The sequence below is a fragment of the Pteropus alecto genome, unplaced genomic scaffold (assembly GCF_000325575.1).
Source record: "Pteropus alecto unplaced genomic scaffold, ASM32557v1 scaffold22, whole genome shotgun sequence".
Taxonomy (NCBI): Eukaryota; Metazoa; Chordata; class Mammalia; order Chiroptera; family Pteropodidae; genus Pteropus; species Pteropus alecto.
The window spans coordinates 6,300,556-6,326,670 of record NW_006434839.1 but is presented as its reverse complement, the minus strand read 5'-3'; the positions used below and the strand labels follow the sequence as shown (position 1 = coordinate 6,326,670).

The 26,115-nt window shown below is 40.1% G+C and overlaps 1 protein-coding gene across 1 annotated transcript in view; it reads left to right on the top strand.

Moving 5' to 3' along the window:
- The window catches only part of EXOC4 (exocyst complex component 4), a 643,761-nt gene that overhangs the window by 527,982 nt on the left and 89,664 nt on the right, over positions 1–26,115 (top strand). The window contains 1 exon segment of the mRNA XM_015588393.2: positions 11,104–11,282. Within this exon segment, the coding sequence (XP_015443879.1) occupies positions 11,104–11,282 (179 nt within the window).

Here is a 26,115-nt window from a genome sequence, read left to right as displayed (position 1 = left end):
ACACTGTCATTGTAATATTTTTGTATCCCTGAAAAAAAAAATCTTAAACCATCTTCATTTTTCTGTGAATTTTATGCAAGGCAGTTTCCCCTTCTCTGAAGTATGTCACTTTGCATAGGGCTTCCCACTTCTTTCTTTGTCTTCCTCCTAAGAACCCCGAACCCCATCTGCTCCTCAGTTCTTTGTCTCCCTCTTCCAAGAGAGCTTCCTTGAAGACATGACACTTAGTTGTTAAGTTTGTGACTGTTGCCTTTGTTTGAGATCAGTTGTTCTGTGTGTCTGCTCTCAATAGACTTAGCTGCTTCTAAAGGAAATTGACAATTTGAGAAATAACCAGAATGGTCAGTAAGCTGGACTACTCAGACGAGGAAGTTCAGTGCTATATAAATTTTGAGTTTTACATCTGTAATCATTCTTGGTAGTTGAAAAACCAAAGTAAATGTTGAATTTGTAAGTAATTATTGGTTATTTTAATTATATTGGTAATCTGTTTTAAAGCTTAAATAACATTCTTTATGGAAAATTATTGCTGTTGGAATAAATGCATAATTTATAGTGACTCCTGGCAGGAAATCTGCATACCCCTGAGAGTCTCAGCATCTGCAGAAAAACAAAATAAAATAAAACAAAAAAAAACCACACCTTGTACCTTATTGTTTGTATCCTCTGTTGCTTGACAACATCCAATAAAGAAAACTTAGTAGCCAGGATTATTTGGGTGGCTTGGCTAAAGAAAGATACATTCGGTTATGTTGCAGGCTAACTGAGCATTTCAGTGCAACTTTATTCCAGGCTGAGTCTAGTTCAGAACTCCAAGCAGGTACCATCAGCCTGGAAATAATGTGCAGCTTCACAATAAGCTCTTTGCTCATTGTTACCCCGTATCGATTTTCATGGAATTTTTCACTGTCTTTACTCATTGATACATCGTGTACTCATCTGTGGAGAAAACCTTGAGACTGAGCCTTGGATTCCTTCTCTGCCCTGCCCCTAATTCTCTGTGTCTTTAGCAGGTCCCCTCACTCTTCTTTACCTCCATCCCTTATCCGTAAATGACAACTTTTGATTCTAGAATGTAGGCTGATTTTATAGTGTGCATGTCTGTTTTTTTAATTAGCATATTAGGTCATATGTAATGTCTACTAAAGTGCTTTTATGTAGTGTATTTATTTACACTTTAGATTGGAGCCCTTTGTATAATCAGTACACCTACAGCATTCTGTCCAGTTTGTGGAATTTTGAATGTAATTTTATTTTTTTTTTAGCTGCTCCTCAGGGTTCTAGTTTTAGTATGTTTACATTTACAACATATTTTTTATAAACATTCATCATATATTTAATGTCTCAGAATCACAGCCGTCAATTTTAAAGCTGTTTTTGTAAGAAAATGTGGTCAGTTCCTTGATACTGTCATGTGACATACAGTTCTGAGTTCCACTAATTCTGATGAGTTCCACTGATCTACAAGTCTCATGACGACTCCTTTGATAAAGAGTCTAAGCTGTTTATCAAGTAGAGACCTGAATTTATCCAACAGATTGAACAATTCTGTCAAGAATCCCACGTAGGTGAAGTTTTGTGACTCCCACTTCGCTCTACATAAAGTCTGCCTGGGCTGCTGCTGGCAGTGCCAAACCTGACCGTTTGGTTAAGGCGGTCACTGCCAGATCTCCCCATTGTCAGGTACATTTATTTCTTTTTGAGGTTAATTAGTAATCTATGGGGCGATAACACGTGACCACATGATTTTTCTAACGACATTTCAACCAATAGTTTCAGCATCCATTGATGAACTGTCTGAAACGTTTATTAGCTGGCATTCTTCTGTAAAAGACTTTTCCTCGACCTCCTTCTTTCCCTCCCTCCCCACCTCTCGTTCTCTTCCCATCTTATTGATAGCTTACATTTAGTCACTGCATCAGGCACGATTGGAAGGAGAGCTTGATGGCGGAAAGGAAGAACGGTGGTAAATGTACCAAAAGTATGTGCATTGGATAATGCAATACCCTTTAGTAATAATACCAGATAAGATATCCTTATCTCTCTAACGTGGACACTTGGTGGTGAGTCGGTCTGTGCTGTCACATCATAATACCAGATAAGATATCCTTATCTCTCTAACGTTAACGTGGACACTTGGTGGTGAGTCAGTCTGTGCTTTCACATGACAGTGATTTAAATGTTTGAAGGTGGTCATAATTGACTGCAGATACTTTCCTTGGCCTGCCTGTATGTTTTCCTTTTCGTTACATGTTCAGATTAAAGCTCGGGATGGGCGAGTTCGGGGCAAGTAGCTGCTTTCGTTCTCCAGGAAGCCTCAGAAACAGCAAGGATTCCAGCATTTCTAAGATGTGATTGCATTAAGCAATTCCGTTTTCTCTGTTCTGAGTATTTAACAATTTCTTGTTGCCATTACTGGCATCTCACCTGCTGTAGCGTGACTTAGGAACATGACAAAAATAGTGGAAAAACTGGAAGAGATTTTTATTTCCTTTTAGGAAAGATGGCTCTTACACCCCTCATGGTTCTTTTCTCTTAATAAAAGTCTCTCAGCGCGTTTTCCTGATGCAAGTATATGCGAATATCCTGTGACTCAAGAACAGACTTAGAGCATTGTCCCTCCATTTAAAAAAAAATAACAATTTAAAATGAACACAGAGGCAGCTAATTAAATGGTCAGAGGAGCGGGCCAGTGGTGGAAAGTCTCGTCATCCTTGTTAAACCTGGCCCCTGGCTCAAGCTGACCAGCTGCACGGGGATGTCTTGTGACCCAGCTGAAGCACGGTGTCCATCCTTAGTGGAGGCCACATCCACTCAGCCACCCTTCCTCACCAGCCACTCCTCACATGTGCTCATTTCCTCATCTTCCTCTTTTCCTTTCAGAGTTCTCATGTTGAATTTAAGAGTTTTGTGTCCTCCTTCTGCCCCACATAAACTCTTGAATCGTTTGTAGATTATAAACATATCAAGGACCTGGAACAAATATTGTTTTCCCTTAGGAGGCTTTTGATTTACTTTATTGCTAGGCCATTGCCCATCAATCAAGCATTCTGGTCTTAAAAAGTAGGAAAGTGCCTATTATTATCAAGGGGCTGTACTCTGAGATTTAAAGATCTGTGTATGCCCCCTCCTTTAGCACTGCTTACCAAGTGAGTGTTCAGGAAAGTCTAATTCCACAATCAAAAGCAATTTTTCTATGCCTTTGGGCGGGGGGAAGCTGTTTGAGCCTTGGGCAAAAGAAAACACTAAAGCCACTACCACCTGTGACAGGCAGTGTGGCTTGTGACCCTGATTTGTAAACCAAGAACAGCTGTAGCTCTGTTCCCACCTTTGCTACAGTGTGCAAATGAGCATGTCTTCCTCTGTGTGCTTCAGGTTCTCTGTAAAATACCTGAGAAATGTTTGCCATCTTTAGGAGACCTAATCAAGGAACATGTTCACAGAGCCAGGCAGACTTTCACACAGTATTTTTCAAACTCTGTGTCATGGCATGTTAGCAGATTATGAAATCATTCTATTGGGCTCGAACCCACTACAGGAACTAGAAGAGGGTCTGGGTAATGGTGGATTCCTAGTAAACATCTTGATGACTCAATAATATTGATGACTCAATAATAAAAAGACAAATGACCCTGTTAAAAAATGAACAAAGGATCAGAATTGACATTGCTCTAAAGAAGATGTATAAATGGTCAATCAATAAACACATGAAAAGATGCTTAATATTATTAACCATCAAGGAAATGCAAATTGAGGCCACAGTGAGATATTACTTCACATCCAGTAGGGTGACAATAATGAGGAGGAGGAGGAAGAGGAGGAGAAGACATGTAATCAGAGTGTCAGCAAGGATATGGAAAAATTGGAACCTCCTTACTATCGGTGGACATGTAAAATGGTGCAGTCATTTTGAAAAACAATCTGTCATTTTTCCAAAGAGTTAAAGACGGAGTGACCATATGACCCAGCAATTCCACTCTTAGGTATATGTACCCAAGAGAAGTGAAAACATGCATCCACACAAATGTTCATATGCGAATGTTCATAGCAGCATTATTCATAATAGCCCCAAGTTGGAAACAACCCAAATGTTCATCACCTGATGAATAGATAAATGCAATTTGGTATGTTCATACAATGGAATATTATTTGAGAATAAAAGAAATGAAATCGTGTTACATTCTTGAACATGGATGAACCTCGAAACCATGTTAAGTAAAAGAAGCCAGTCACAAAAGACAGCCTATTGTGTGATTCCATTCACATGAATGTCTAGAACAGGGACATCTCTAGAGACAGAAAGTAGATTAGCAGTTTCCCGGGACTAGGGATGGGGACTGGGGATGAGTGCAAAGTCTGATGGGGACAAGGATTCTTTTCGAGGTGACGAAAATGTTCTGAATTGATCGTGCTGTGATTGCATAACTGTGACAATACTAAAAACCATTGAACTGCGCATATTAAAAGGGTGAATTTTATGGTATGTGAATTATATCGCAAGCTGTTATTTTAGAAAATGCCCATGCCTAAGCCCCACCCATGACCAATGAAATCGGAATCTCTGAGGGTAGACTTTGGCAGCAGGTATTTTGTTTAAGCCACAGCAAGTACTACTGGTTTAGACTTCGTACCAAGATCCCTCTAAATCCATAAATCTACTGTTCTGTGTCTATTCCAGTGAGCAAGCTGATTTAAAAACACACCTTACTTAATTTCTCTGGCTGTCATCTCTGAGGGGGTAGGATCCCAGAAACCCCAATTTCCCGGCAGCCAGGGAAAAAAATTATTATTTTTCTAAATCCCAAGCAGATCATGGGAGGAGTTGCTAATATTTCACATATTCATCCTGATTGCGAAGAACACCCCGAAGCCCCTCCCCAACCTCTGTCCTGCCTCTATACAGAATGTAGACTGCTCAGCCTCATCTAGGCAGTCAAGAGCATTGCAGGTTTCTGAATGGTAGGAGAATAGTGGGCAAGGAAAGCAAATGAAAAATCCTTGATTGTGATTATTGAAAGAGGAGACAAGTTTCTAAAGAGTAGGAATTACTTATTAAATATAAAAAGTAGCTCCTCACATGATAGTGTGATGAATGCACATGCATGGAAACCATTGAAGGACAGACTCAGTGATGAGTTTTAGCAGTTTCCAGGAGGACAAAAATAATATTGTAATCAAGGTAACTGGACTATTTTATTACTTCCTATTTATGAGGGTTTAGCCAAGATCAGATTTTTAAAACCTGATTAAAGAAGCCATCAGAACGGTCTTACCCTCATTATTTCTGACACAGACAAATTAGACAGGTTTGGAAAGTGTTGCAGATGGAGCATTTGTAAAAAGCAGAAGTGATAAATGGAAGTCATTGTCACATCTCATAAGAATGAGTTGGTTTTATTAGGAATCTAGGTGAGGTGACCCGACTTTTTTCTAACCTTCATTTAGGCACTGACACATAATAACTACATGATCTTTACAGGTCACCTTGACATGTGTCAGTTTGGCTACCTGTTCTACAGAACTAATTAATCTCCATGCCAAAACATTTCCTCAGGTCCCAGTAGCACTGAATATGGTCAGACGTCCTTAGCAGGTCTTTTATAAGTCACAGTCTAATGTGGAAAACATAAACCACTTCCAGTACTTACCTCAGAGAGCATTTAATGTAGGGAATCGGTTATACAGGTTAACGAGGATATGAGTGTCCAACAGGGGACATTCAGGTAACCCATAGGATAGCAACACAGAAAGCCACCACCTCCCTTACACTGGAATGCCAGCGGAGGAGGCACTTCCCGCACAGAGGCGCGCAAAGGAAGCCGAGGCGTGGTGGGAGCTGGAGCCAGGGAGGAGGTGCATCCGTCGCTGGTTGCTGGAGACATCACCCAGGAAGGAGAGGGAGGGGCGCAGATGCCCTGGCTTCTCCTTTCCCTGGGCCCGGCAACATCCCACCAGGGCCTCAGCTGGGCGCCTGGCACGCAGCTAGCGCGGTCAGCTCCCCTTCTCCCCGGTGCAGATCAGAGAAGGGAAAGGCGGGAGTGGATCTTAGGGCAAACAGGCCGAGGATTTTTAGGATCCACCCCTTTTGTTTTTCTGCATCATTACCTATATTTTAAAGCTTCATACTTCTGCTTAGTATAAGGTAACTATTCATCGCATATAAAGTCATTCTCCTCCTCTCCCCAGCAAGGGGGAGTCAGGCTCCTGAGCCTGACTCAAGTCTGGGATCTCCACAGTCCTCCATTTCGAGTCGGTGTGATTCCTCCTATCTGGAGTCCTCAGAACTAACTGGGAAAGACCACCTCGCACGCATTAGGATAACTTATTTTGGGCCCCGCCCTCCCCCTACTCTGTTCTGGGTCATGGAGGAACTGGCTCTCTTGCACTGTTTCCTAGGCTCCTGGGGCAGCTGCCTCGCAGCAGGATTCAGCAGTAGGAAGCAGTGGTGGGTGATTCAGGAAGTGGGGCAGAGAGAAGGAGCAGTGAGTCTGAACATATATATTATGTGACCAAATATAGCACAGATCTGCAAATCACTGAGAAGCTATTTGTGATGTTTCTCTCATAAGTACATTTAGCCTGCTGAAATGCAGATTTTTTTTTTTTTTTTGCCTTCTTAAGATTTCAATGGATAACACAATTATTTAAAGACTAAATGGAGACTATTTGAGGCATCTTTGGCAAAATTCTCTTAAATGAGTTCTTGTCAGACAGACCTCTTTAAAGATTATGATTGTGTGGTAAAATGAAGTTAAGTATGTTTTACACTCTTGGCAAGATTCTCATCCGATCAAGCTCTTTAAAGATTCTAGTTGTGTGGTAAAATTAAGCTTAAAAGGTTTAACACCCTTCAGTTTCTTAGGCTTCTGTGTGACCATGCTGGCCTACTAATGATGACGGTGACTCTTCCCATGGGGCCTAGCACCGACAACAAGTAAGTTTCGAGCTCCGATTTCTGCTCCTGGCTATGTCAGATAATCTCTGGGCAATTACTGAGTACCTGTTACTTTGTCTTCTCAAGTTAATCATGATTCTGCTGCCCATTTCACTCAAAAATACATATGTTTTCATTAAATAATGTGCAGAAGATAAAGAATAAGTAAAATTTAGATCTAGGAAGAGGAAGCAGTATCGGCCCAGTTGTAGGGTGTTAGATGGTCTGACCGCGAGACCCCCTGCAGGGGACACCGTCCCAACCAGCCTCAGACCAGCCACTCATTGCCTCCCAGTTTGGTTCAAGTAGCTGTAATACCCGCACCCTCCAATCTTCCATGCTGAAATTCTCGATGTGTCCATTCGAAAGGTTTTCTCATCTGTCGTGTGATTTCCAATATGTATTGTTAGTTAAAAAGTAAACATGTTTTTTGGAGAAAACTTAGAAAATACGAAGCACAAAGCATGATCTAGTCACATAATTAACATTTTGGTTTACAGATATCCAATCTTTTTTTAGTTCATATAAATGCATAATTATTTTCTTTTTTAATGTTATACAGTTTGTACCATTTCATAACAGCTTATTGTGCTCAACTATATATCATGGCTAAGAATAAACTATATACAACATTTTTGTATGGTATCAAGAATTTTCTACTGTGTAATTTCTAATGACTGCATACTTTTCCACAGTATAGATATACCGTAATTTCGTTAATAAGTTAGAGGGTTTAGAAAAAAAATCTGTAGTCAGGCAGCTGGAACCATCCCTTTAAGGTTATTATAATACATAAAATCCGTCCACCAAGCTCTTTGACACACACAATCCTCGAAGGAATGATTTTTTGTGTGTGAAATGGTTCTAGCTGTCAATCATTTATTCTCAGTGTCATGGCTTCTGTGCTCTCTCCAGGTTGTTAGGGGGTGATTATGGATTCCTGTCAAATGAGATGTCTACTATGTATTCAACATGAGGCAGTTTGTATTTTTCTCAGTCTATTGCTCTCCCTTCGGAGGAGGTTAAGCAAATCTCAGTGAGCAAAGGGAAACGGGATAGGCATCGAGTGCTGGAAGCTCACGGCAGACATGCCCGGGGCCCTCAGATCCCGCAGGAGGAGATTAGACTTCTACATAAATACATTTGTCTCGATTGTCACATTCTACCCAGGGTTACACCTACATGCATAAAAATGGCTGCAAGCCTGGTTTTCAAAGCTGTCTTCCTCCCCTGTTGCTTTTTAACCGCCTAGCTCCGAGGCATTTTTTGTGTTATATCTATCAAAGATGATTAAAGGGCTGCAAGAGTTGATATATAAGGACAGATTAAGAAAACTAAATATTTACAACTTGACTGAGTGGCAGCCGAAGGGAAGATATTATAACTGTCTGCTGGGCTCAAATCATGGAGGAGACATTGTTTTGCTTTGCCCAGTAACTCGATTTTAGGGATATTTAAATTCAGAGAAAGTTTTCTGAGGATGACATCACTTATGCTAATTAGATAATTGTGTCAGTTAGAAATTACATTTCGCTGCTGGTAGCAAAAACTTGGAATAGCGCTGGCTTAAACAGATAAGGTTTCATTTTCTCTCCTATAACATGAAGCCCAGAAAGTATGATCTGGGCCTGCATTGCAGCTCCGGGGTGTCACCAATGCACTCGTGCCCTCCGGTCTTTAGTGCCATTATTCTCAGCACCATTTTCATACTCAAGGTCACCTGATGTTTGAAGGAGAGCTACTGCAACGTCACTTGCCATGGCTGTGTTCCAGTAAGGGGGAAGGCAAAAGAGGTCCTTGACAAATGAGACTGCCTGAAAGAGCTCTTCTGGAAGCCCATCTGCTGATGTCAGGTGGCATCTCATTGACCACCTCATTTGCAAGAGGGGCTGGGAAACGGAATCGGTTTTTTTGTTGTCATTGTTGTTGTTTGTTTTATTTTGTTTTTAGGTTTGGTACATGGTGACCCCAATGGTATCAGGGTCCTTTTACTAAGAAGGCATCTGATTTAAAAAAAAAAAAAAAGGCACCGGATAATGGATGCTTAGTAGGCAACCAATGGTTTCTGCCACAGTAATTTACCCCTTAAAGATTTTGAGAAAAGTCTGGACTCTGAGACAGAGTGACATTTGCTATAATGTTACAAGGTTAAATTTTAAAAGTAGCCCTTGCTATCTAATTTATTTAATCCTGATTACTCTTATCTATTTCCATTCATTCATCATAGCGTACCTTGGGTCGACACTAAATAAACCAGTCATTTCAACAGACCTAAGAATAATAATTGCTGTAACTTAGTAGCTTTCACCAAGTTCCACGCACTGTGTTATGCACTTAATATCATCTGAATGACTTCAGAATGCTCCAAGGGGGAGGAGTTGTAGATGAGGATAGATGAAAGATAGACTCACTGTGGGTTACTAATAATTGAACTTGAGCAATGGCTACATGGGGGTTTATAATACTCTTCTCTCTACTTTTGTAATTATTGAAATTTTCCCAGTAAAGATTTTAAAAGTCACCTCGTCCACCTCTCACATCACTTCATACGAGGTCAGTTCTATTACCCCTAGCTAATAATGCTCAGCATCACACAGCAAGTAAGTGGCAGATTCAGGGTTGAGATCCAGATTTGCCTGACTTTGAAGCCTGTGCTCTACTCTAACCCATGGGAACTCAAAAGACGCATGCTTCCCAGACAGGCAGCCTGAAACTAGTAAGAAATGCAGATTTCGGCTCCCACCCCAGGACTTTTCACAAGACCACCAAGCAGGGTTTGTATGTACACTCAAGGTTCCTGTGCTCCATCCACTGCACTGTATTGTCTCCACAGCCATGACTTAACCAGCTCAGTCCGTCAATTCGACTTTTCCTTACAAGTGTAACCTTCTTCTGAAATAAGAAGCCTAATCATGAGTCACTACTTGGTAGCATAAACATTTTAATATGCATTTAATTCACAGCAGTTGTTTCTTTCAACATTGAGTGTCCGCTATAGTGCTGGACACTAAATGCCTGTGTCAATTATTAAGCATCGTTCTGACTATATGTCAGCTATTATTAATCAGTGCTTGCTTAAAACTTAATTCAGTTTGTTCTACTTAAGTAAAGCTTTTGCCTTTGCTCATTTAAAGTGTTTTGAGTTGCAAAAGCCTTGAGACTTAGGCAAAGCTCTCCAGGTGCCTGTTCTAACCTCCACCAGCATCAGCTCTGCTTACCCACCTGTGTGTAGCTTTCCTGAAATTTCTCCCTAACATCCTCAGTCACCTTTTATCATTTCAGGCATCTTTTGTTGAAAGAAACAGCTGTGGGGATCAGACAACGTGAGTCCCAGCTCTGCCACGCTGTGTCCTGTAGGCAAAACAGTTAACTATCTGAGCCTTCATTTTTTCATCTGTACAGTGGCTCCTTCATATAGTCTGTAGGATCCCTTCTGACTTCATCCTTCTGAAACCCTACGTAACATGATTTTTCAGCCGTCCAAAACATGAAGACACTGGACTCTGTTTGAAATCCACCTGACTATATTTTTCCAGTCAGTAAAAGGATCACAGTGTTAATCTTTACTGGTTTCTCTTTCCAAATAATGAATGCCTTAACGCTTTATAGTTTATTTGCCCCAGATCCTTTTTAGAATAAGCAAATGAGTGAGTGAATGAATGAATGAATGAATGAGGCCTATCATCCATCTCACCTGTAACCTGCTTTCTTAAAGAGGCTGGGCCCTCTTTGCTTTTGAACATTTTTAAACAATCGTCTAGATGCCAGATTAACTTAGTTGTTTTATTTGTTACAACAACCCTCAAACAAATGTATATGTGCAATATCCCAAGCCTTTCCTCAACTTCCGTAGGAGGATGAAAGGTAAGGGGAAAAGCCCTGAAGGAACAGGCATCAAAGTTATTTATAGGGACCCATCAAGCCCCTACTTGTTGCTGTTGAAGATGTAATCATCAGGGTCGCTTCCTTCTACCAAGAACTCTCTCTCTCCTACCAGAGTAATTTTAAGCAGGTACATGGTAGTTTTCTCATGAAATTAAACCTAGGAAAATGGCCTGCTGCGCTGCAATGAGTATGACAACCATCGTGCTAAACATGCCTTGAAAAGTATTGCCCACGCCCATCTTGTCCCTTCTGTATGTGAAATGTGTCTCTGGTTTGTTTTTTAGGGCAGCCTTTGGCAAGGAGTCAGAAGTCCTTATTGGAAACCTGGGTGATAAACTAATCCCTCCGCAAGATATCCTGCGTGACGTCAGTGACCTCAAAGCTTTGGCCAACATGCATGAAAGCCTGGAGTGGTTGGCAGGTCGAACAAAGTCAGCTTTCTCCAGTCTTTCTACGTCTCAGAGTAAGTATCGAGGAGGGGAGCTGTTGTGGGCACAGCTGAGAACCAGCCCGAGTACTTTCATTTGAAATGTGAGTGTCTTTATGCATATCACCATGTGGGGACCTGTTTAAGCTGTCAGAAGATTCGTTGCCAGAATTCTTCTGCTCGTGCTGCACGTGCCATACTTTGCGGTTCTGCAAAAGGAACTATAATCTCGGCTTCCCTGTGTAGGGCATGGGAAGGCAGAAATGGTCCATGTTAACGTAGCTTGATGGTAAACCTTAGCAACATAAAGTCACCTACGACTGAACCACTGTGTCTCAGGAACAGAAAGCAATACCTTTTGTTATCCTCGCAACTTCTCCAGGGTAGAAACTGTCTTAGGGCTCAGAGCTGAGCATATGGCTGATGCTTTCATTTTAACTGATACGAAGTTAATGAAAAAGTGTCTAAAATGAGAATAGTAGAAGTGATTGAGGTGCTAGAAAATGAAGAATATGAGAAAAACAATTACTCTGGAAAAGAGATGGCCGAGAGATAATTATAGATTTCAAGGAAATTAAGGAATAGGATATGATATAAAACTGTGAAACCTTTTTCTATCAAGGACTAATGACTCAGAGAAAAATAATTTGAAAATTTTAGGGCATGTAAGCTTTATTCAATAACTATAAAATAAATACGTTTTAAAGGTATTCATTCATAAGTATGTGTTAGGCAGTTATAATAGAAGCAAAGAAGAAAATGATATGAAGAATGAATAAAGGAGATAACAGATTTGAATGTATAAATGGAGAGGTACAAACAGGATAGAAAAAAAGCAAAAAAACAGCAAGAACATGAAAGAAACAAAATCAGCTCTGAACTTAACTATTAGATTATCAGGAGGAAACACTTGCATTATTTGGAATGTGAACTTCAGAGTAAGTTATTATCATTGTCTTTTGAAAAGTTATAATTACTTGATTAACCATGGTTTCAAGGGTAGAGATGGAAGAGGTGTGGGTGAGATTCACAGGGGTAAATTATTCCCTGAAATTCAGGACCCGCAGGCAGAGTTCAAGAGTCCTTGAATGCTCACCACTTCCGACCTCATGCTGATTACGTAGCTGTCCTGAGGGTCAATTGGGGGTGAGGAAAATGGCCAGAAGGAGGAGGACTTTTGAGCAAGATTATATATTCTGCTTTAGAAATTTTTTAAGATATTACTTTTTATTTATACTTTGATTTTTTATACTTTTTATCTCATGATAAAATTACACATGTTTATTCTCAGAATCTATAAGAATAGAGCATGTACCTACATATTAAGAATGGTTGGGCACAATATTAGATCTGAGCAGATTCCACATAAGTAGGTGTCCTTGAAAGGCCCACAGCTTTATACTCCCATCCTATCAGGCAATCTGTCACAAGCAGTCGTCTAAATTGCCCATTTTATCTCCCAGTCCCACCCCATTTTACAAAAAAAAAAAAAAAAAAAGTTAATTTCTCTTCAGCTAATTGCAAAATAAACAGCTCTGAAAAGGGACCAGATGCCTCTTTTCCTGCTTTCCTTTGACTCTTGCAAATGCAGGACTGCCTGGGTAGGTCTATTAGTGATGATTGGAAGGTGTTCTTTCTTTTGGTGAGCCATCAATACCTAATATTTAAAAATGTAAGCTCCAGTGGCATAGCATTCCTGATTTTATTGTTTATTCTGCAAGGGCTCCATAAGGCAAGATAGTACACAGCCTCTAAAGCAAGTAGCTGAGAGATTCACACAGGCTAACCTGGCAACCACTGTTTTCAGAAAGAGAGAGGTGGGGGTGGCTCCATAGTGTAGTGGTTAGTACATCTGCTTTACATGCAAAAGGTCCTGAGTTCGTGCCCCAGATGGAGCCACGGACCATACCCTGGGGGTGCCAGGCCCTGGGCATGCCACAAGCGTGTAGGAGGAGACACCCTGCCTTCAGAGATCCAGTTCTTAAGGGGAAGACGGCAACATGCATAGGTCAGGGGTTGGGCAGAATTAAAGGTGGTGGCGGCGGGGGTGGAAGAAAGGCGTTTTCTGAGTTAGACACCCTGCCTTCAGAGATCCAGTTCTTAAGGAGAAGACGGCAATATGTATAGGTCAGGGGTTGGGCAGAATTAAAGGTGGTGGTGGCGGGGGTGGGGGCGTGGAAGAAAGGCGCTTTCTGAGTTATGCTCAACTTTGTAATTGCACAATTCAGCTGTTGTGTTTGTGTCACTAAGAGTACTCAGTACAATCACTATCTAGTTCATGTCTTTAATCATCTCTGTTATTCTGACAAAGATCTCTTCTACCACGCCCGTTCACACTTTGTCTCATGTACTCAGTTCCATTTGATAATATAAGTTGTATCTTCTCAGTTCCTCTCAAGGTGATTATTCCACCCAGTGAGTGATTTAAGTAACTGTCAGCATTTTGATGATCAGTGCAAAACCCAAATGAATTATAATCACTACTTATGTTGTCTTTGTTAAAACAAAGCATCAAGCGAATCTGGTTTATTCTGCTAACAACAAGCCTAGCTCATCTGCACTAGTCTGTTCTTTAAATTCCCAGGAGAGATGCCTACTGATGTTTGTAATTTGAACAAAGCAGAGAATTCTCTGATAATGGGTTACTTTGATTATTCCATGTCAGTGTGACTCTAGAAAGGGAATAAGGGACAGCTCTTTATTATTCTTTGAAAAGCGAACCGGATGATTACCTCAGCACAAATGTTTTCAGGTCTCCAGACTAGGTAGCATGAAGAAAATGCCAGCCTTTTGTCTAGCACTCATGGATACTCTCAGCGGGAAGAAATCAAGAAAGGATCGTAAGTTTATTGCTTGTTCCCCATCCTGTTAACTATTTGGCATGGTAACTTCCATGCTTTATTATAATTAACAACCTATTAATGTAGTGGAATAGAAGAAGTTGGCAGAAAATTATTCTCATAGAATATCTCCTCCAATAATACAGCAGGATTCTTATCCACCCGAAACGTTTGCTGTCATACTGAAGAGTATTGCATTTTAGTGGTAGAGCAAGGTTGGCCATTTGTCCAGGAGATAAACTTATCTTTTTTTTTCAAAGATAAGTTTTCCATCTCTTTTAGTATTTGCCTGAATGTCGCTTTGTCTTCTTTACACTTTAAAGGGTCTCCGCAGCTCGTGTAGATCCCGACTCCACCAAAGGCACTGTTCTAACTTCCGTTCTACCACACCCCATGTCCCTGCTCCATTTCTTCTGGTGTCCCCCCGCTCGGTCTTCCTTAGACCTGTTTTACTTAAGGTTCTTTCCATTGAAAGCCACAGACCAGTTGAAAGAAAGAGAACGCATCGATTGATAAAACTGGCCAATCAAAAGACTTCAGGTGTGGCTGCATCCAGAGGTTCACAAGATAGCATGATGTCAGACATGCTTACACACCTGCGTGTGCTCCCTCCCTCTGCCTCCCCTCACCTTCTTCCCTCCTTTTCTCTCTCTCTGTCTTTTCTCTTTATCGCTTTCCATCACAGGTGAGTGATTTCCGTGTGGCAACGTCTTTGGTCACCAGCAGCCCCAGCATTATTTGGTCCCAGACAAAAAGAGCATTTTTTGTCAAGAGCTACAGAAGCAGTCCCAGAAGGGACTTGGATGGACCCAACCTGACCGTCTCTCATGGCTCCCTCCACTGCTCTCTGCATGTGCCTTGTTTTCTGACGCTCATTCACAATTCAGTCTTTGTCTCCCACGCCTCACTTTAGAGTTTCTTTATGTTCAAGATCTGTTTTAGCAAAGATGCTTTTGGTGTAAGGGAGTTGAGCAGGATCATATTAGGGTTGGGCATTTGGGATCTAGGTTATTACATATTTTCTTAATTGATCACAATTTCAACTTTCTAGTAAAGTCACAGAGTAATATCTGCCCTTTGTAGTATCTGCTATTTGTAAGAAACCTAAATCAAGACCCTGAGATTAACTATTATGGCAAAGAAGATTCTCAGCAAAATGTGACCTACATAAAAATTGTTAGAGTGTATTCGATTTGAACACTGATGATTTTCTTTTGTATTTTATCCTTTTGTTTTAAGGATGTGTTGCTTTTAAAAATATACAACAGAACAGGAAAGGGGCTTCATGGCTCTTTTTGTCTACACTGCTTCCTCGGAGGGTAGTGAGGGAGTCCTCTCTGTCTTGGATTCTCTAAAAGTCTCCAGGATTAGAGATTCTAAAACTTCCTTGATTACATATTCTGCTTTTTAAGCAACCTTATGCTCTAGGAGGTTATCTATTTTGTATTAAAGTCCCTCGGCTTCGGTCTAAACCTCTTTCTTCTGTCCTGTTTTTCAGAAATTAAATGTTGAATATCTTCTCTATAAAATAGTTTAATGTGTGTGAAAAGATTTTCCTGGCCCCTACCTGTTCATCTCTGGATATCAAAGACTTTGGGCCTGAAGATGCTAGTAGACCGAAGTGAAATGACTGTAGCTTCCTTTCTGTTTGTTTCACACTCGACGGCCGTAGTGACCCTTTGCCAGTCATTGCACTGTCCGCACTCTTCTCGGAGAGTCTAGCTGCTAATGTAATTCCACACGTCAGTTCACCGATGAATGCTAATATGCCCATGGCGATGAGGCTCCTGGGATTGATTTTTTTTAGAAAAGTTTTAGATTTAGAGTAATGTTGCAAAGGTAGTACAGAATTCCCATATCTGGTACCCAGTCTTCCCTATTTTTAACACCTTATAGTCATCACAACTAATGAAATAATATTGACACATTATGATTAATTAAAGTCTATACTTTATTCAGATTTTCTTAGTTTTTATCTAATGTCCTTTTTCTGTTCCGGGATCACATTTAGGACATCGTAATACATTCGGTCATTATGCCTCTTGAGGCTAGTCTAGACTGTGACAGTTTCCTAGACTTCTCTTGTTTTGATGACCTTGAGAGTTTAGGGGAACAGTGGTCAGAGATTTTGCAGAATGCCCTTCAGTATGAGGTTGTCTCGTCTCTTTTCATGATGAGACTGGGCTTATGGGTTCGGGGAAGGAAAACCACAGAAATAAAGGGCTGTTCTCACATTGTATCGGGGTAACTGCTGTAGCTGCGACTTCTCACGGACGATGCTCTGGGATTGATTTTTATGCCTCCAGTTCTCGTAGAGTCCTCTCTAGACAGTGCCTTCTGGATTCTAGATGGACTTCTCACCTCACCACCACACATTGCTTTCGTTTGTTTTTCTAGTGAGCATTTTTTTTTAACATGACAAATGCATCTGTTACAAGCCCAATGTTTGGACAAGTTGAATAGCTGCTAAAAAAAATAGCTATTCACCTTAAACAATTATGCAGTTGATACTGACTGAAATCTTATGGGTCTGAAAGGCTCTGTGTAGAAGGAGCTGTTTTGCCTCCCCTGAGCCACTTGGTTAGGGCCTGCAGCTAGTTAGTTCTCAGTTGCCACTTGTGCTAAACAATCCTTTATAAATGTACACAACCATATTCCTTTCAGAAAAAGCCATGCTGAGATTGAAAGAGTTATCCAAATTTTCTTCACTAACTATAGTCTTATTTTAACCCATCTTCATTAGGTTCTAATGTGTAATATTGACTCAAAATCCTACAAGTGAAACTTGCTTCCTGAAAAATGTCCTTTTAGAGAGCAGTTCTCCACATTGGTGCATGTCAGTCGTAATCAGTTGGGGAACTTTTAAAATACTAATGCTGGGGGAAAAAAATACTGTTGCTGAGTCTCACTCTGAGAGATTCACACTTACTTGTTCACGCATGTGGCCTGAGCATCCCCAAACCAATCAAATCAGAGGCCGAGAACCGCCCTTCTAAAGGACTGGCTCTCAGTCTTGGCTTATGTCATAATCGCCTGTCGAGTTTGTGGTCAGACTCTTCGGGGGACATGCCCAGGCTACCTACCGTGCCTTTTAACACTTTCTCAGGCAATTTCAACAAATCACCAAGATTGGAAAACACTGATTTAGAACGCCCCAAATTCCTTCTTTAATCTCTCTAGCCCTTTACATTTGGGAGCTCCTTCGCAGTTATTTTGCCAGCCCTTCTGTTGTCAAAAGCTTGGGCTTTCAGATGATTTCCCATTTCATGGACAGGAACACCAGACAGAGAGACATCGTCTTCAAGTCTGTGCCACAGTCAGGTCCACAGCCCACTTCCGCTGAGCAGTTTCAGTTAACCAAACTGTCTCCCAAAATCTGATTAAAAATAAAAACGTTCCTCTCACTCTTTTCAAGCCAGCTCAATGAGAAGGGCACACGGAATCCGTGTCTCTTTTAACACAAAAGGCTTCGATTGCCACACCAATTGAATGAATGTAGAAGTGTTTACAAGTCAATCATATCATTGAAAATAAGGATGGAGAAGGTCCAGGTGTGTCTGCATCCCCCAGTGCGTGGTTGTGTGGCATACTTGGAGACCATTATGCATTGCCATTTTCCAGAAGGTGAACTATGAATTCTCCCACGCTAGAGCTCACCAGCATGGGTTTTTTCTGCCTTAATAGTAAATGGAAGATAAAATGCAGACTGCCCCCATCCCCGCCCCGCTGTTTGTTTTTCTGCCTTGACACAAATGAGAATAGAAATGTCCCTAGCCAGGATCTCACGAGACACTGTCCTGTTCAGCTTTGCCTTTGCCAATCCATTAAGCGAGAGTTTTTCCTGTCATAATTTCATCTGATTATTTTTAATTAAAACTCCATGCATGGTAATTCCTCTCCTGCTTCAGTATTTACAAGTTTCAAATATTTGTAGACCATTATCAGACAGCTCCTCCTCAGACATTTGCTTAGCCTCACTCTACATATTTAGTTTCTCTAATCATCTTTCCGAGGTTAGGCTTTCTATACCATAATCATTTTTTGGTCTTATTAGTTGTCACTTTTTAAAGCTGACTCTCATTCTGTGGCTTCTTTCTTGTCATTCCTCTTCCTCTATTGGTGATCCCTTCCAGAGTCATTGTCATTGGTTAACTTTGCGATCATGCTGTTTACAGAGAACATTAAGTTACCCCTGATATTATATCTTGTTTATGAATTTCCCACTGTCCAATTCTGAATTTGTTTTGATCGTATCTAAATTGACACTTATACTTTTGTATGAGACTTTAGCCTTATATATATTTCCTGTGCTCGCTTTGGCAGCACATATACTAAAATTGAAACACATATATTTCCATGTTGTACCCAATTTTACAATTAATCGTAGATTTTGTATGAGTAAAGACACCAAATGATAATTTTATAATTCAGTTTTGTTCATTTTCAGTCTTAATTATACTCTTGTTATGTGTAAACTAATTGAAATCGAGCTTAATGAAGAAAGAATTGTGTGGAAGGCCCCTGTGCTCAGGGTTTTTACCTGATTACTCTCAGGAATCCTCTGAAACCCTTGTTGTTACCAGCAATGGAGATGCTGGTCATTCTCTCATTTTACAAGGAAAAGCATCCGGACCCGTCCAGCTCTGTCTCCACATTGATGTGCTATGTACTATCACTGTTGATTATCCTCCAAGCTTCAGACTGATCAATAGGTTTCTCATGTTCTCTTGCTTTTAGCACATTTTAAATACCAATACATGAGGGTCAGTCTCCTTTTAATACATTTCTACTATTCTTTTCCCTTTCTCTCACTGAGTATCCTCACATGGCTTCTAAATCATGGTCATGTTGCTCCCCGCCCCCAGCCCCCTTAAACATCTACATTCTTTTTTTTTTTTTTAATTCATAGACTTTCTCATGCTTTTCCCTTAGGATAGGAGGCATAAAGACATATTTGACTTTGAAGTCAGGCACACATGGGAACAAATCAGGCAAGTTATTGTATCACCATAGGGAAATTATGGTGACACAATAATTTCTCTGAGCTAAATAGGTTTTCTTACCTGTTAAGTAGAAATAATGATGCACACTCTTTAGGTTGCTGTAGCCATTAAATGAGATGATGACCTTCGAGTTTTTAGCAGCATGTGACACACAGTGAGTACTCAGCATGGGGTTCCTGGGGTCACTGCTCTAAATCTTATCACTGGAGCTCCCACTCATTGCATTCCTTCTCTAGTATCGCATCTTCGTCTCTCTCCTACCCCTTCAGGCTTCTCTTTTATCTCAAGTCTTGTGGTTGCTGTTAAAACTGGGTTAACAGCTGTCTGTAGTCCTGAAACGTTCCTAGTAAGTCATGGCTGTCACTCTACCAGAGTTCCCAAAAGTCTCCTAGGTCATGAGAATCTGCCTGAGAACCGATCTGCATCTGAGAGTCACCTCTGTCTACAAATTACTCATCTGAGAAACCAAGTTGAATCTCAAAAAGATATCTTTTTGTTCTTCAAAACTCTGAAAAGAGTGCTCAGCTGTTATTGGAAAACATGCCAGAACCAAACACTGTTCCCTTCCTATCCATCAGCTAGCTGGTCATCTGTAGCGTTTGCTGTCCCTGTACTGAGTACTGCTTAGAAAGCACCGCCCCACCTCCCTCAGCAAGGAGACGACTTCAGTTGTGAAGCCGTAGAAGGCTGTGGGCGTTTCAGTGTAATTATGGAGTTCTAAGTATCTGCCCATAAAGAATTATGTGGCTGTTTCTTTGAAAATGCCAACATTTGTATTCATAAGGGAAATATTTTATTAAAATATGATAATATCATGAATGCTTTAGTGTGGAGGCTGGGGGCTTCCAGCTGAATGATTATATCTTCAAACAAAACTGTAAAATGGTAATAGGAAGAAGAAATAGAAATGAAAAGCTCTGGGAAAAGGGAGAGGCAGAAGAAGTTGGAAAGCAAGAGAAGGCTCTAAAGTGGCATGCAGAAATTACAGAGCCATACCGAAGAGGTGGCGGAGATGCAGAGCTACCCGAGGCGACAGCCAGAACAGCTGTACGGAGTTCTGGCTGCTGGAGCAGCAGGACCCGAACCACAAATCTGAAAGAACCGAGTTGGTTGCCAAATGGGAAAGCCTCTTTCAGTGAGAATCAGTGAATCACTATACCTGAAGGCACTGTTAAACCCAAGCTCTTATCCAGAAAAGCCTCAGGTAGTTGGGAGCTTTAAAACTTCCACTAAGCCCACTAACCAAGGTCAACCCATGACTTAATGGACTCTTACTAGAAAAAAATGCATCTTTTAATTTCTTCACTTGAAACTAAGTGTAGATTTGGCACAAAATTCAGTGGGTAGGAGAGACAGATCTTTGACAGGGAAAACAAAAAAAGAGAATAAAGGGCTGGCCTCGATTTAATGGAAGAAATCTCCATTACTTTGTGGGATTGAATTTAGAAAAATGTTCTACGTATAAACTAGATATGTTCTTTCAGACGGCTTACTTATTAATCAATAGTACGTAAAGTCCCTTTCTAGACTGCTAGCCCCAGGAAAGTGTAACAAAGGGATGATGATACCTGTGAAAGTGTTGCATGTGACAGTCCCAGAGGATGCCATGATGATGATAATGGCATTCAACACTTAGATTTGCATTTCATACTTTCAAGGACCTTTATAATTATTAATTTTTAATCCCATATTCCTGCCTCAAGCTGTAGTTGACAGGCCAACTTTTATTCTCTCGGTTTTATAAAGCATGATCATGAAACACAGAAGTTTGGCCATTTGCCCAAGGTCAAAATGAGTCAGTGACAAAATCTAGACTAAACCTGACCATTCTCAGAATGCACCATAGTGTCTAGAAGGACACCCACCCATCACTAGTATGCCTCAAAATGCCAAGCCAGCCTGCCTGTTTCCTCCACTTCAGGGGTGAGGCTGTTCTTCAGCTGTCTGCCAAAATGACAGCAGCGAGATGAACGTGATGCTTCATTCCTGGTATGAATGCCACCGGATGCACTTTAAAAGGGGAGGGGGAGCGATCTTGACGTTTCACCCACTTTAAGAAACTGAAGTATACAAGCTGTGCCCCCCCATCCCCCACTCACACACACACAAGGATCTATTTTAGAACCAATTTTCTATTCATGTATTTAGGACAAGGTTCTTTTACTTTATTATCCTAAATTCAGTACTGTAATTTATCGTCCAGCGTTATAAATTATACAAGAAAAATGTAAAAGACCTTCTTCCTATGAGGTACAGGTATAAGGTGAAGGTCTCCAAGGAACAGTGTTGCTTGTTAATAGCAGTTAATTCTAGGTACCAACCTCTTTGCTCTCTGGTTGTCGAATCCTGGGTAGATTTGACTGGAATTCTTAACTAACAACTTAATCGAATTTTTATGAAAGGAAGAATAGTGAGGGCTTTTCTATAAGACTCATGAAAAACCTAAGTGTCTTTCTGGAAACCAAGAATATCTGATCCGATTCTTCAAGGAAGCAAAAGTCCTGTAAATGTCAGAAAGATGTTACATGCTGGAAACCCCTTTTGGTCAAATTCATCTAAAGAAGGTACTATTTGTAGGTGACTTTTCAGCAAGTCTGTCAAAAGCTTCCAGCTACAGATAAAAATTCAATAACGTTTCACTGTGGATGTGCCACAATTATCACTCATTTAAAAACAGTCCCTCTAATAGAGTATTTTATCATGCTGGACAGTCTCTGCATTGTTCATTATTTAGTGTTTGCTAAGCTGATGGCACTTTCACAGCACTTTTCTTATCTCTACTGCTTCAGAATTGGATTTTATATTTCCAACCCAGTCAGATATGACAAGTCATTTTCTTCCCTCTTGTCTTTTAAGAAACGCAAACTTGATTTCTTTTTTTTTTTTTTCCCAACAATCACCACTTAAAGATTAAAGTTATTGGAAATGTCTGTATTAACTAGCTTTGGGTCACACAGTGGAGGACTGTTGCATTTTAATTGCAGTTGGGGTTTTCCTCTCTTCTTTTTTTCTTTTCTTCTTTTCCAATATATGTGTATTCTATATCTCTTTGAAACCTCTTTCTTTTAAAACACATAGCGTATGACAAAAATGAGGTATTATGAAGCTTGACATGGTTAGAAGACAGGAGAAGGTATTATCGGAATTATTGTATTATAGAGCCTCAGTAAAGGTGATGATAAGCTATGTAAGTGGCTCTCTGTATATAAAGATTGTCTTTATATGAGAAATTTCCTGAAAGGAAAATGATGAAGTCATTAGCCTGACACCTGGGGGAGAAATGCCAGTTCAAACAACATCTCTTCCTATATATAGCTCATTATTGAGAATTTTAACAATTGTTGGTCTTAGAAATTCAGCTACCTGTGGATCCAAATGAAGTATTTTTAAAAGGAGCATATACTTCATCCAAGCTTTGGACCTGATCTACAACATGTACTTTTAGATGCTTACTTTTTCCTCCATGTTTTATCTTACGTACTCTATAGTATAGTGTTATTTTCTAATGAAGAACAAGTCCCTTCTCTTTATAATGAGAAATCTCTGGGAAACAAAGAATCACAGTAAAATGGCCACATATCCTCTTCCTTCATCGGAAGCTGTCTCCTTAAGCCTACTGAAGACCTGTCCATTTTCTCCATGAGAGTGTCTTGTACAATTTCTAGGGAAATATAGAACTTCACTCAAGAACTGTGGTAACGAGATTTTGACCTCTTAGGGCACAGTCTTCAAATAGTGATATCAAGATACTGAGACAAATTGTGTAGAGAGAAATTCTCACCAAAATATCAATTTTAGGATTTATGGATTATTATAAGCATCAGAACAAATAACATCAGAGTTTTTTATTCAATACACTAATTATAAAGGCCATCCTTTAGGATTAGTTTGATGAAGAAAAATATTTGCTCAGACTTGACCCAGAGAGAGAGATGTTCTGATCTTCTGTCATATCTACTTCTAAAAGAAAGAGTATGACAGAAATTTCACCAGTGTATTATTTGTTTAAAGGTACTATGAGTCCAATTAACGCTTTTGCTCAAGCCAACAGCTTTTGGGCTTTTCACAGAAATCTTGGAAATGTGCTAGAGAAACGCCCCCACAAGAGTTTTGCATATGCTGCTGTATCTGCCTCGCTCCAGGAAGCAGAGAATGGGTCAGTGACAGACAGATGGCTGCCAAGGCACCACCAGCAACCGGAAGCTTCTCCCACCACCTTCAGTTAACTCAAACAAGTGGGGAGAGGCGCTTTCCTTCCTCACTGTGCCCAGACTTTGTCTCCCTGACCCAACCCCACTCCTGCCCCCGCCATGGAATACTGAGGCAAGACTGACATCTAATGTTAGACTCCTGCCTTATTTCTGTTCCTTGGCACCAGCACAACTCAATAAATGGGCATGAGCTGGCCTCGGACAAGGCATTTAACATGGATGATGTTGTCTGTGTTATAAATCCCTCACAGGATTGCTCTGAGGATCAGGTCAACTAATGTATACACAACAGCTGATACATACAGTGTGTAGCAAACAGTGATCCCTCGATAAATGGTAGTTTTTTCCTTCTGATCTCTTTTTTAAAGTTCTTTACCTCATTCTTAGCCATCCCAAGAATATTTTGTTCCTGACTCTTTTCATTTTACTGCCAATATTTGCCCATGGTGGTACTCAATGCGAAATGCCCAGGTCTGCCTCCAGATGATAGCTGGGCCATTCTGCTTAATAATTTAATTTCACTGTCAAGGGATCTTTGGGGTCTTGCATTTAAAATTAGACTTTGAGCACTTATGTTTAACAGCCTTCCAGAATCCATGTGACCTTTGAACTCAGGCACAAGGTAAGATTGTATTTATTCGGGCCCACAGTGAGTGAAACCTCCAGCTCTCATTAAGTGACTGCTTTAAATATGTACGTCATTGTATCAGGGGATATGGAAATGAAGAAGCCGCTGCATTGCGCTTTTAGTAAAACCTATAACAAAATGACAGACCGTGCACCTCCACAGCCTGTCGTCTCCCTGGAGCTCTTAGGCCGTTTACATCAAGGGGTTCTGTCTGTATCAAAGCAGCCTTATGGACCATCTCTAGTTAAGACTTACCCAAGCTGAAGCTTGGGTTCCTATGAGTCTGGCTTTTAAAAATTCCTCCTATCAGTGAGATCATACAGTATTTTTCTTTCATTTTCTGACTTATTTTATTTAGCATAATGCCCTCAGGGTTCATCCATGTTGTCACAGATGGCCGTATTTCCTCCTTTTTATGGCTGAATAACATTCGTGTGTGTGTGTGTGTGTGTGACGTCACATTTTCTTTAGTCATCCATAGATGGGCACTTAGGTTGTGTCTCTCTCTTGGTTTATTGTAAATACTGCTGCAGTGGTCCTGGCAGTGCAAATATATCTTCAAGATAGTGATTTCATTTCCTTCAGGTAAATACCCAGTCATAGGATTGCTGGGTCATATGGCAGTTCTATTTTTAATGTTTTCAGAAACTCCATACTGTTTTCCTAGTGGCTGCCCAGTTTATGTTCCCATCATCACTGCACAGGGGTTCCCTTTTCTCCACGTTCCTACCAGCATTTGTTATTTCTTATCTTTTTGATAATAGCCATTCTAACAGATGTGAGATGATATCTCACTGTGGTTATGATTTGTATTTACCTGATGATTAGTGATATTAAGCACCTCTTCATGTACTTTTTTTGGCCATTTGTATGTCGTCTTTGGAAAAATATTTCTTCAGGTCCTTTGCCTTTTTAATTGGATTACTTTTTTGCTATTGAGTTGTATGTGTTCCTTTTGTATTTGGGTATTAATTCTTTATCAGATCTATGGTTTGCAGATATGTTCTCTCATTTTGTAGGTTGCCTTTTCATTTTGATTGTTTCTTTTGCTGTGTAGAAACCTTTTAGTCTGATATAGTCTCACTTTTGTCGTTTATGCTTTTGGTGTCACATTCAAAAAATCAATTCCATGACCAGTGTCGAGGAACTTCTTTCTTATGTTTTCTTCTAGGAATCTTATGGTTTCAGGTCTTATGTTTAAGTCTTTAATTCACTCTGAGTTAATTTTTGTACGTACTGTATGTACTGCATGTGAATATCCAGTTTTCCCAGCACCATTTAGTGAAGAGACTGTCCTTTCTCCAGAGAGTGTTCTCCAGAGAGTATAATTGTCAATTATTATTTGACCGTATATGCATGAGTTTATTTCTGGGCCCTCAATTCAGTTCCACTGGTTTATGTGTCTGTATTTATGCCAGGACCATGCTGTGTTGATTACTATAGCTTCATAATATAGTTTGAAATCAGGAAGTGTGGTGCCTCTAGTTTTGTTCTTTCTCAAGATTATTTTGGCTATTCATAGTCTTTGTAATTCTATACTAATTTTAGGATTGTTTTTTTTTTTCTATTTCTGTGAAAAGTGCCATTGGAATTTGGGGAGGGATTGCACTGAATCTATAGATGGTTTGGGGTAGTATGGACATAGTCTTTGTAATTCTATACTAATTTTAGGATTTTTTTTTTTCTATTTCTATGAAAAGTGCCATTGGAATTTGGGGAGGGATCACACTGAATCTATAGATGGTTTGGGGTAGTATGAACATTTTAACAATAGTAACAATATTCTGATCCATAAAAGGATATATTTCCATTTATTTGTGTCTTCTTCAGTTTCTTTCGTCAATGCCACAGTTTTCAGATCTTTCACTTTTGTAAATACAGTCCTAAGTATTTCATTCCCTTTGATGCTTTTGTAAATGAGATTTTTTCCTTAATTTTTTTTTCAGAGAATTCTTTCTTAGTGTATAGAAATGCAACTGATTTTTGTATGTTGATTTTGTAGCCTGAAACTTTACTTAATTATTAGTTCCAATGGTTTTTTGGTGGAGTCTATATACAAGATTATGTCATCTGTAAACAGACATAATTTTACTTCTTCCTTTTCAATTCAAGTGCCTTTTCTCTCTCATTTGCCTGATTTCTCTGGCTAGGCCTTCTAGTTGCACTGTGTACAATGGGAATGCGAGA